The 12,853-nt window shown below is 34.8% G+C and overlaps 1 protein-coding gene across 5 annotated transcripts in view; it reads right to left on the bottom strand.

Moving 5' to 3' along the window:
* Positions 1-12,853, bottom strand: part of CCSER2 (coiled-coil serine rich protein 2) — a 189,891-nt gene that overhangs the window by 139,607 nt on the left and 37,431 nt on the right. For all 5 annotated transcript variants that reach the window (XM_034931016.4, XM_014346506.6, XM_003828207.6 and 2 more), the window contains 2 exons: positions 6,457-7,912; positions 5,111-5,307 (listed from right to left, as the gene is read on the bottom strand). In XM_034931016.4, the coding sequence (XP_034786907.1) occupies positions 5,111-5,307; positions 6,457-7,873 (1,614 nt within the window). In that variant the 5' untranslated portion in view covers positions 7,874-7,912. The remainder of the gene's footprint in view (positions 1-5,110; positions 5,308-6,456; positions 7,913-12,853) is intronic.

The raw sequence follows: 12,853 nt of genomic DNA, 5'->3' as shown, positions 1-12,853 counted from the left end.
AATTACAGAGTAGAACAATCTTACTCATGAACATACATGCAAAAACATAGACTATTAGCAGAGCTGGGTATAGTGGCATGCACCTGTAGTCCCAGCTACCTGGGAGACTGTGGGAGGAGGATTACTTCAGCCCAGGAGTTCAAGGCCAGACTGGACAAAAAGAGATAGACCCTATCTCTTTTCTAAAAATTAATTTTTAGGCCGGGCGCGGTGGCTCATGCCTGTAATCCCACTATTTTGGGAGGCCAAGGCGGGCGGATCACCTGAGGTCAGGAGTTCGAGACCAGCCTGGCCAACATGGTGAAACCCTGTCTCTACTAAAAATACAAAATTTAGCCAGGCGTGATGGCAGGCGCCTGTAATCCCAGCTACTCGGGAGGCTGAGGCAGAAGAAACGCTTGAACCTGGGAGGCAGAGGTTGCAGTGAGCCAAGATTGCGCCATCGCACTCCAGCCTGGGTGAGAAGAGCGAGACTTCGTCTCAAAAAAAAAAAAAAAAATTTTAATTTTAAAAAATAATTTTAAAATATAAAAATTAGAAAATCTAGTTTAACAACATTTGAAAAGATAATACATCACAACCAAGTGAATGTATTCTAAGAATGGAAAGGTAGTTTACTATTTGAAAATCGAGCCATGCAATCTACCACACTAACACAAAAAAAAAATTCATTATCTCAACAGATGTAGAGAAAGCATTTGGTAAAACTTAATATTCATTCACAACAAAAATTCAGCAAACAAAATAAAAGAGAATTTCCATACTCTGATTAAACTCCCTCTCAACTCCCAAAAACTTTAATGGTGAACTATTAAGGCTTTCTCTCTGAAATTCTATCACCATTTCAATTCAACATCATGTTGGTGGTCCTAACTTGTGTAATAGGGCAAGCGCTGGGGTGGTGAGGCAACTTTTTTGCAAATGGTATGATTATAGAATGTATATACAAGTTCCAAAATCATCCAAAGGCAAATTATTGTAACTAGTAGATGAATTTACAAGGTTATTAGAAAAGTCAAATATACATGACAAAAATCAGGTATATTTGTATATACAACAAAAACTCATAAAATTATAAAAATGGTACCACTTAGAGTGTCAAAATCAAACATGCGTAACATTTTATAGAAAAGTACAAAACATTAGCAAGAAGTATTTCTAAAGTCTGAAATTAATGGAGGACTATATCTCCATCATAAATATGTCAATTCTCTCCAAAATCATCTATAAATTCAATGCAATCTCATTCAAAATCCCTGCAGGTCCTTCCTGGAAACTGACAAGCTCATTCTAATATTTAATTGGAAATACAAAAGGTTAAGAAGTGCTACAGAAATCTTGGAAAAGAACAAAGCTGGAAGACTTACCCTACCAGGCAGCAAAATTTATTTTAAAGCTACGATAATGAAAATAACATATAACTGACAAAATAAACAGAAATATTTGTCTATGCAATGAAATATTTATATATGCAGTCACTGATTTATGACGAAGATGACCCTGAAGTACAGTGGGGGAAAGATGACTAAAATAAATTAATCGTGACATCTATCTCACACCATACACAAAGATAATTTCCAGATGGGGACTAGAGACCTACAGGTAAAAGGTTAAAAATAAATAATGCTTTTAGAGCAAAACATTGAAACATATATTCATGATATTAAGGTGGGAAAAGACTTCACAAACAGTTTTAAAAAAAGTGGTAACGGTAAAGGGAAAACTTGTAAAACTGGACAATATCAAAATTGGTAAGTTCTATATCAACAGACACTAAGAGATTTCAAAAGCAACTCACAGTAAAGAATACACTCTACATATATAAAATGTAAATATACACATGAATACAAACATCTACATATTGATACAAAATAAATATTTATGTCAAAAAATATGAAGAATTTTTACAAATCATTAAGAAAACAAACCCAACACAAGACACTTCACAGAAGAGGATATATCCTAATGGCCCAATAAACATATGTGAAGGTGCTCTGTGAGTAGTTATCAAAAAATACAAGACAAAATCTCAATGCAATACTACTATACCCACAAAATAGCAAAAATGCAAAAAGGCAGAAAGCACCAAGAATAGACAAGAAGGTGAATTTTCCGGAATGTTCATTTACTGCCAGTGGGGAGTGTAAACAGGCACAATCACTTTGAAACACTGACAGCATCTTTATCCATCAGCATAGCCTATAACCCAGGAATCTCTCTCCTACACATTTTCCCAACAAAAATGAATAAGTGTTCACCAAAAAAACATACATCAAAATCTTCACAATCATGCAATACTCTAATAGCCAGAAACTGGAACCAACCTAAATGCCCATGAACAATAAGATAAGTTGTAGTATATTCACACAAAGGAATATGATATAAGAGTAAAGAAACTACAACTGACAAATACATAATATTAATGAAAAGAAGCTAGATATAAACCAGCACCTTTATGATTTCATTTATATAAAGTTCAAGAACAGTCAAAGCTAATTTATAGTGACCAAAACCAACAGTGATTGCAGAGTAAGAGAATGACTGACTGAAAGGAACAGAAAGGGAACACTCTGGAGCGATGGGCGTATTCTATATCTTAATATGGATGATTGTCAAACAAGCATACAAATTTATCAAAATTCTCTGGTCTGTCTGCAGAAGATTTGTGCATTTTACTGTACGTAAATTAGACCTCTGCATAATACTGGTAGCATGTAAACAAATAAATAGCCAGGATTCTAGACTGGTGTTATGAAAAGTAATTAGTCTACAAACTATTTGTTGGGATCCTTGACATGATTAGGAGATTGCATCAGAATGTATATCAACACACTGTTTCTTTCAAAAAGGAAGACTTACTACAAAAACAATGTCAGCAGAAATGAACAGTGGGTGGAACTAAACTGTGTTAGAAGTGACACAGTTGATGTACATTCTAGTGAAAGCTCCTTATCTTTACCTGGACTGGTAGAAGCAGTGTTGCAGAGACAAGAAAAGTGAGAATATGCTAAAGGTCTTGAAGGGTTAAGTAAGAGATACTATTTTGAACCACTGTAGGAAAAAAAAAAAGAAAAAGAAACAGAAAAAAAAAGCAAGACAATTTAAATAAAAATAATAAGATGGCAGAGTAAATACAGTCCAAGTATAACAATACAAACATAAAAGGATTAAACTCACTAGTCAAAAGAAAAAGACAAACTGAAAATTTTAAAATAATAAACTATTTGCTATACATAAAAAAGGCTGATAGTAAAAGAAGAGAAAATATATAAATAAAACTGGTAAGGTATATTAATATTTGGAAAAAAAGGAGTGTGAAAACAAAAAGCATAGTTAGAGATAGAGAAGATCACTAAGTAATGATGGAAAGTCCAATTCACCCAAAAAAAAAAAACCAACAATTCTGAACAGGTACACACCTAAAATTTATACAAAACAAAAAATTCACGTAACTTCAGAGCAAAAATGGTAAATCCTACATCACTGTACGAGAACTCAACACATGGTTCTCAACTTTTGCCATCAATTCTCTATTCTTTCTCAGACTTTGTCATCTTCTCCTTAGATCAGAAGAGAAAGACAGAAACACCATCTTGTTCCAAAGCACAGAATGCATGTTTTTTTCTTCCCATACCAATAGACATAAACCTACTGAACAAGGAGGAAACTCATGGATCTTAAGGACTAACAGTTAATCCAGATGCATTCTGAAATCTTTGAGAGAAAGCTATTTTGTGATTAGTTACAGCAACAATGAACTGAATCAAGGTGGTTAGCCTCCAAAAACTGTCAGGTACTAAGTGGTTTATTGCTGCCATCTGCTGGACACCATTTTCATTTGCACTTCAATCATATTTGCCTTAAAACTCCTAGTAAGACAGCATGTAAGGTCTTAAACTGTTATCTTTTCTGAGCCTCCTTTATCTAATGAGATGAAGACACTGTCTCTAAATTAAATGTTTGTATGCAAGGTGTTGACAACGGTTAAAAAAAATGTTTGTGCAATTTAAGCCTCTGTTAACAATGGCTTAAGTAAAAGGTTTATAGGAGTATAGAAAATTACACTGCCTGAAATCCACTTGGAATTTAATATATCCACAGACTACCAATTTTCCCATACAACTACTGGAAAATCGTATTTTATATACTGAATAACTGCAATGAATCACTTTAAACATACCAATTACACTTTACCCATATGGCATATTATCCACATTACTTGCCATGTTTCTTAAAATATGCACATATAAATTCATGGCAGGTCTTCTAACACTTGCCCATAGCTGATTCCCTTGCCTTCCAGGGACACACAAAGATTACACTTCCTGTCCCTTTAGTACTCAGATGGGACCACATGATTAGTTCTGGTCAACAGATCATGAACGGAAGTGCCAAGTGTTGCCTGCAGGCCAACGCAAGTAATTATACGTGTGAGACCCTCTGGCACTCTCTTCCTCTGCCATAGTGAAAAGAAGGGACCTCAAAAGATGGTCAAGCCCCAAAATCAAAGCAGCTTAGATCACTAAAGACAGCTGCCCTAGAGAGCTGTCCAGACCCACAACAAACTTTCTAAGAGTAAAATAATACACTTGTATTGTATTATCCCACTGAGAGTTGGCACTTCAATGTTACCTCAGTATAGCACAGGCCAAGGTTTCTCAACAGCAGCACTACTGCCATCTTAGGCTAGATAATTCATTGTGGTCTCTGTCTTGTGGACTGTGGGATGTTAAACAACATCCTTGGCATCTACCCACTAGATGCCAAGAAGCACTCATCAATATGACAACCAAAACCACCTCCAGTCATTGACCTCCTCCCCCAGTCTTTGAGAACCACTGGCATAGATTAACCTACTAATATAGTATGCACATATGTATGAGGAATATATATGTAAACATGTTGAGTATATTTAAGTCAAATGTCATATATTCTCCATGCTTTATTTCATATTAGAGTCAGATATTTTATAGGCTCTTAACAAATATGAATTTCCATTTCTCAAAGTAGTAAAGTTAATTCATAAATTTTTTACAAAATCAATCACATCACAAGTCTCTCTATAGTAGGGTAAACAAAATATTCCAAGAGTATATAAATCCATACATACTATGCTGTTCATTTCAGAGGACTCATAGCTCCCAACTGGATGGACATTTCCAATGGGTTCCAAGCCTTCTTCATCCCACATGTATGTTCCATCAGAGCTATCAGATGGAGAGAGTTCAAACGAAGAACCAGCTCTGTAGTCTGTATCTGGTGAAACCAAATTATTCCCAGAAGCATGTTTTGTACATTCACTCCTGTCTTCAAGAGAAAAAAGGTTATTGATTCACAAAAATATAATTGTTTCTCATGTCCTAAAAATATAAGTGCTAATAATTTGATATATCATAGCAAAAAAGCTGGCTCAAAAAAAGCACTCATAACTGTAGCATTTTCTATATCCTAAGCAATAAAAACATCAAGAGCCAAAATCTTTAAAATAACCTACTGAAATATTTTCTAATAGAGGAAAAGAAAATTCATTTAGTCATCTTTCACTTCTGTAATATTTCCAAACATGTAAATAAACCCTCATATTCCTATATTTCCCAAGATATTTATTTTTAAACACTGGCCAGGAAACTCCTTTTCCTCTGTGTACACTATTTAACTTCATAGATTAAATAATGTAGGGTACTCATAATTGCCTCCCTATAAGGAAATAAACTTGTTCCGGCAGTCTCTTTTAGAAGACCTATAGACAATCAAGGGTTTGTACATGCATTTCTATGCACGATCTAGTCCCCTGATTATACCACATGTCTATATCTAATCCCTTTAGTTGTTCTTTATTCAGGTATATGGGCATACAAATACCAAATACATTTTATCCAGCATTTAGTAACAGGATAACCAAACATAAGAGGAAATGTTCAACAGGTATTATTTCACTTTCTTCAGTTTAATAAATAAATAAAGCTCTCTCAGGAAGTGTATCTAAAAAATTGCTAAACAAGAAGAATTTTCTAGGATAAAAAAATCCGTGAGATTAGACATAACCTATATTATCTCATTGTACCCTTTGGTACAGCTTTACTCTTAACAAATAGCAATGAAATGCTATCCTAAGAGAAGAGATGGTTTGTTTAATGGCATACCACACTGGTTGAGGTAAGCAGGGGAAGTCATTTAGAAGCACTGCATATACTAAGCAGGAATAGGCTGTGTATAACAGCCAAAGAACAACAAAGGTTAAGAGTGGTTTTATTAATATTGTCTTGGATAGGGTGAAAAATGGGGTATGGAGCAAAAGTCACAGGAAAATAAACGTTGCCCCACCTCAATTTTGTCTAGATCTATCCCTCCGTGAAACTGATAATATCTTGAAATCTATCTGAAGATAATCCTGAATGTAAGTTCAGTTATATTATTTAAAAGAAAGCAAAAAAACTTAAGGTAAGTAATATTTACCAGAGACACTTATATCTATCCATTCATCAGTTTTACTGAAGGCTTTTTCATTTTCCTTGGGGGAATCAAACATATCCTGTGGTGGCCCATTTTCATGTTTCTCTTCTTTGAGAGACATTTCCTCTGGAGTTATTCTAGTTCTGTTGGAGTCTTCTATATCTATAAAATCATCACTAAAGTCTTCACTTAAATCATTCTTATCAGAAGATGACAAAGACGACAAGGAAATGTCATCCACATCATCACTCAGGTATCTCATTTTAGCATCATGTTTCATGGTCTGGTTGTTTTTTGTTCTATAACTTTCATTTTCAATCAGTTCTTGGTCCTTATTAGCAGCTCTGTCCTTAGCCAAAACTGTAGCATCTTCCTCGACACATGTGTCAGCAGGTGAATTTTTATTTCCATCAACTGTCATAGTCCCAGAAAATGGAGATCGGCTAGATTTCAGTAGAGAGGGATGAACCATTCTATAACCTAAAGTAGAAGTTACACCTGGGCCATTTGATAAAGCCAACTTCTTTCCACCAGCAGCATAAGGCCTATTAAATCCATACCCCAAATGTTCATTCCCATTGAGTACTTCTGGCTGCCGGGAATTTCTTGTTAGCATACTTGACCGTAGAGGCACTCTAATGGATAGCTGTTGGTTCTGATAAGGCTTTGTAAGATCCACAGCTCTATTAAAGGAATGTGATCTGGTTATAGATGAAGGTGGAAGGAATGAATTCTGAATGGAATGTGAAAAACTTTGTGACCTTACCATTTTTTCACAATTAATAGATTTACTACTGTCTGGGGATTGAGCTAAGCTTTCTCCAGAACTGCTTCTGGTGGCACAGGAGTTCGCTCTAGGCCTTTGCATGCTACCAGCTGATCGGTTTCCATAAAATCCATTCAACTGTGATTTTGGAGTATTGACCGAAGAATATGAAGTCCTTCCTAATAATGTGCCTTTGGTGAATTTACCCAAATTAGATGGTCCAGAAAAAGACTTTTGGTTTAACTCCTCTGTAGATGACACAAACATAGTGGATGGCTTTGCTAACTTTGATGTGAATAAAGAAACACTTTTCAAACCTCCCTTTATCCCATTTTTATCAAACATTCCTTGAGTAGGAACACGTTTTTCAGGATCAATTATTTTATCATGTGAATTTTGAGTATTGTTAGGCTCTTCGGCACCTTGTGCACAAAGCTGATATTTATTTGCTTTCCTCCAATTAAATGAATGAGATGATGGACAATCAGAGCCATTATTTTTGATGTAACTTTTGACATTACTATTCTTGGAAGTTCCTAATAAATTAACAGGTGTCCCATTTGGCATTGGCTGCAATGTACTTCTTACAGATTTTGTTCCATACTTTGGCAACTTGGAACCCAAAAATGTCTTGATTTGTGTTTTTTCTTCCATGAGCTATAAGGTGCATTTGTTCTTAAAAGTTGAAAGAATCTGTGAAGAGAAAAAAGAAGTACATTAAACATTCCTAAATAAGGATAATTACATGAATTATTACATAATATGATACTTACACTTTTATATGCAGAAAAACCCAAAAGCTACTCATGATTCCTACAGAACTCCTGGTAAATACCGAATGCACTAATTAAATTAATAACTTTATGTTGGAAGAAAATAAAGAACATTTTTATAAACTTTTATAAATGTATGCTATGAATGACAGCAAAATCTAGACATAAAATTAAACCACCAAATTTGACTATGTAAAAAATAATACTTACAGAGTACTTCTTCCAATTTCCAATCCAAATAATTTTTTCATTTTGGGTAAAAGTCTCTCCTTTAAAAATAAGAACATATGGAAAGCCACAGCCAGTGCACTCAGGCAAGAGAATGAAATAAAAGGCATTCAGATTGGAAAAGAAGAAGTCAAACTATCTCTGTTTGCCAATGATATGATTATATATCTAGAAAATCCTACGGACTCCTCCAAAAGATTCCAAGATTTGATAAATCCAGTAAAGTCACAGGTTGCAAAATCAAAGTACACAAATCAGTAGCATACCAACAATGACTAAGCTGAGAATCAAGAACTCAATCCCTTTGACCATAGCTGCAAAAAAATAAAATAAAATACCTAGGTATACTTAACCAAGGAAGTAAAAGATCTCTACAAGAAGTGCAAAACACTTCTGAAAGAAATCACAGACAATGCAAACGAATGGAAATACATCCCACACTCATGCATTAGAGGAATCCATATCATGAAAATGACCATGCTGCCCAAAGCAGTCTACAGATTCAGTGCAATTTGTATTGAAATACCAACATCATTTTTCCCAGAATTAGACAAAACAATCCTAAAATTCATATGGAACCAAAAAACAATCTTAAAAAACCAAATCTGGAGGCATCACATTACTCAACTTCAAATTATACTACAAGGCTACTATAGTAACAAAAACAGCATGGTACTGGTATAAAAGTACATACATAGAGCAAAGGAACAGAGTAGAGAACCCAGAAATAAAGCCAAATACAATCAACTGACCTTTGACAAAGCATACATAAATGAAAATTGGGAAAAGAACACCTTATTCAATAAATGTTGCCAGGAAAACTGGATAGCCACATGTAGAAGAATGAAATTGGATCCCTATCTCTTACCATATACAAAAATCAACCAAGATGGATTTAAGACTTAAATCCAAGGCATGAAACCATAAAAATGCTAGAAGAAAACCTAGGAAAAACTCTTCTGGATATTGGTCTAGGCAAAGAATTTATGACTAAGACACAAAAAGCAAATGCAACAAAAAAATAAATGAGACCTAATTAAACTAAAAAGCTTCTGCTCAGCAAAAAATAATCAGAGTAAACAGACAACCCACAGAATGGGAGAAAATACTTGCAAACTATGCATCTAACAAAAGATTAATATCCAGAATCTATAAGTAACTCCAACTAATCTGCAAGGAAAAAAATAATCCCATCAAAAAGAGGGCAAATAACATCAACAAACATTTTTCAAAAGAAGGTATACAATGACCAAGAAACATGAAAAAAAATGCTCAACATCACTAATCATCAGGGACGTGCAAATTAAAACCACAATGAGATATCACCTTATCCCAGCCAGAATGGCTATTATTAAAAAGTCAAAAAACAACAGATATTGGCATAGATGTGATGAAAAGGGAACATTTAGGTACTGCTGGTGGTAATGTAAATTAGTACCACCTCTATGGGAAACAGTATGTAGATTTCTCAAAGAACTAAATCTACCATTTGATCCAGCAATCTCACTACTGGGTATCTACCCAAAGGAAAACTGTATCAAAAAAAAAAAAACCTGCATATGTATGTTTATCACAGCAAAATTCACAATTGCCAGATGTGGAACCAACCTAAGTACCCATCAACCGATGAGTGAATTAAAAAAATAAACCATGGAATACTACTCAGCCATAAAAAAGAATGAAATAATATCTTTTGAAGCAACGTGGATGGAGATGGAGGCCATTATTCTGAAGTAATTCAGGAATGAAAAACCAAATACCACATGTTCTTACTTGTAATTAGGAGCTAAGTTATGGGTATGCAAAGGCATACAGAGAGGAATAATGGACACTGGAGACTCAGAAAGGGGGATGATGGGAGAGGGATGAGAGATTTTTTAAAAACTACACAATGTAGTAGGATACAATGTACACTATTTGGGTGGCACGTGCACTAAAATCTCAGACTTCACCACTACACAATTCATTCATGCAGCCAAAAATCACCTGTTCCCTTAAAGCCAGTGAAATAAAAGGTAATTAAAGAACATATTATTTTTTAAAAAAAATACATGGTTTTATAAAAGCTAGAAGACATTCGAAAAACCTTAAATTACTAAAGCCATGAGAATTTTTTTTTTATTTTTAAAACAACTGATTCCAAGTCAACCCTGGCCTAAGAAGTAGAGTTCCTATAATACATGTTATTATGTCAAAAGTAAATATTTAGAAAATCGTACAAATGTTCAAGTATAGAGTGAAAAAAGACTAAAGAACGTCCTGTTACCAACAACTAAGATATATATATATATATATTTGTGTGTATGTGGTTTTTTTTTAGCAGAAAACCTATCAGTTACACACTGTAATACAAAAAACTATTTAAACTAAGAACTTAATAAAGTTTAAAAAGTAGCGGACAGAAAAAAATTCTGTATGGTACAGTATGACTGGCAGCCTGATTACTGCCTGGAAGCAGTAGTGAGAAAGAAATGTGAACTAAAAAACTTGAAAATTTTAAGAAATACCTCTAGTTTGGATAGAAAAATTTGATTTGCCATGCCCTACAAAAGCTGAGGAAAAATATCCCGAGCACAGAGGCTTCAAAACCTAGGCAGAGGCATCACCAGGATCTGCCAACTTCTAAGTCCCTATACTGAGTTGAGGGAAGGATCTGAAGCCCATAGACATGTACTGTACCCTCAGCAGTATGAAATGAGACTGGTATAGGACATTTAACGCAATCTAAGGAGATGGGAAAGCATAGGGCCACAGAAGGGCAAAAGCGAAGTCTTGACCTAGGTATCCAAATTAAGCCTAAGCAAGACAAAAAGAAATGCCCATACAATCATATAAACAGTTTCTTGTAACACAGAACAACCTAATAAGAACATGCATCTAATGAAACAAAAGCCCAAAGATGAAAAGACCAAACAGGTAAATTGAAAAGAAAGGCTTCAGCGTTAAGGAAACCAATTAAGAAGAACAATGAATTTGAAAGAAAAAAAAAAAAAAAAGCAAGGAAAAGAAGCAAAGACTTAAACAAATGGCAAGGAGAAAAATCTTAAGGTAACAAGAGTATATCAAAGAGGCTAAGGTGGGTTGATCACTTGAGACCAGGAGTGTGAGACCAGCCTGGACAACATGGCAAAACCTCATCTCTACAAAAAAAAATACAAGAATTAGCCAGGCATGGTGGCACACACCTGTTGTCCCAGCTACTCAGAAGGCTAAAGCGGGAAGATCAACTGAGCCCACGAGGTCGAGGCTGCAGTGAGCCGCGATCAAGCCACTGCGCTCCAGCCTGGCTGAAAGAGTGAGACCCTGTTTCAAAAAAAAAAGTATCGAGGAGAAAAAAAAGACAAAGATATTGAATTAGAAAGAAAATGTAGGACAAAGGCTGAACAGAAAGATAATTAGTATCCCTGAAGTAGAATAACTAATTAAATGGAAGAGAAAAGGCAGGAGGACATAATAGAAAATATCCCTAAAATAAAGGTGAAAAAAATCTATGGAGGGAAAGAAAAAATATATCAAATCACAGATGCAAATACGTATCCTATTTAAGTTAATGAAATACCAAGGATAAAGAAATAATTCTCCAGAAATACAAGTAGAGAAAAAAAATCACCTTTAAAAAATTTTTTAAACTTGGAATATACAAAGGAAATAACTGGATAACCTTCCAAAGAAATGCTGGAGCCTCTGGGGATAACTTAATCCTATAGGAATCACATTAATTTTACCATTAAAAATTTATTCTAAATTCACCACTTCCATTCCACAATTCTAGTTCTTATGCTCATCATTTCTTCCTGTACTACTACCAAGGATTCCTACATTTGTCAAGATTCCAACCTTACTTCTATTCAAACTGTCAGCAGTTATCTTCTTAAAGCACAGATCTGGATCACGTCATTCTACTGATTAAAAACCATCTGTGAGACTAGGAGCAACAAAATAAAACCCAAAACTCATTGTACAGGGAGCAAGCTACTCTATTTGGTTCTACCTTATCCTTGTTATATACTTCAGCCAAGATACGTTATTTGTCATTGCCCAAAATCCATCCTATATTTTCTAACTTCTATGCCTTTGCTAAAGACCCCTTGGAAGATTCTATCCTCAAAGTCCAAAATCACCACATCCACCAACGTTTCCAGTTAAAATTAATCTTACATCATTCTCTATTCTCTTCACAGCAATAATATAGCTGAGTTTGTCTTCTAATTGTGTGCATGTCTATTTGACCCACAGGAAAGTAAACCTGCTGAGAACATAAACTAAGTCTTATATACTGTACTTTAAGGCCAGCTACAGGACTACAAATTTAATAGATCCTCAACTTTTAAGTAAATTCATAATCTCTTAATGTAAATTAATTCAACAGTAAGGAAAGACTAAAAAAGAACTTTGTTTTGTGGACCTGTGATTGACTGGTAATAGCTCCCTTGGGCAATATGTTGAAAAGGATTCCGAGGCCGGGCACAGTGGCTCACACCTGTAATCTCAACAGTTTGGGAAGCTGAGGCGAAAGGATCGCTTGAGCTCAGGAGTTGAAGACCATACTGAGCAACATAGTGAGACCTCATCTCTACTAAAAATTTAACATTAAAATTTTTAAAAAACAAAAAGGATGCTGAGGTCAAATCTA

The sequence above is a fragment of the Pan paniscus genome, chromosome 8, assembly GCF_029289425.2.
Source record: "Pan paniscus chromosome 8, NHGRI_mPanPan1-v2.0_pri, whole genome shotgun sequence".
Taxonomy (NCBI): domain Eukaryota; kingdom Metazoa; phylum Chordata; class Mammalia; order Primates; family Hominidae; genus Pan; species Pan paniscus.
The sequence above is the reverse complement of the archived record's forward strand: the minus strand, read 5'-3'. Positions and strand labels throughout refer to the sequence as shown.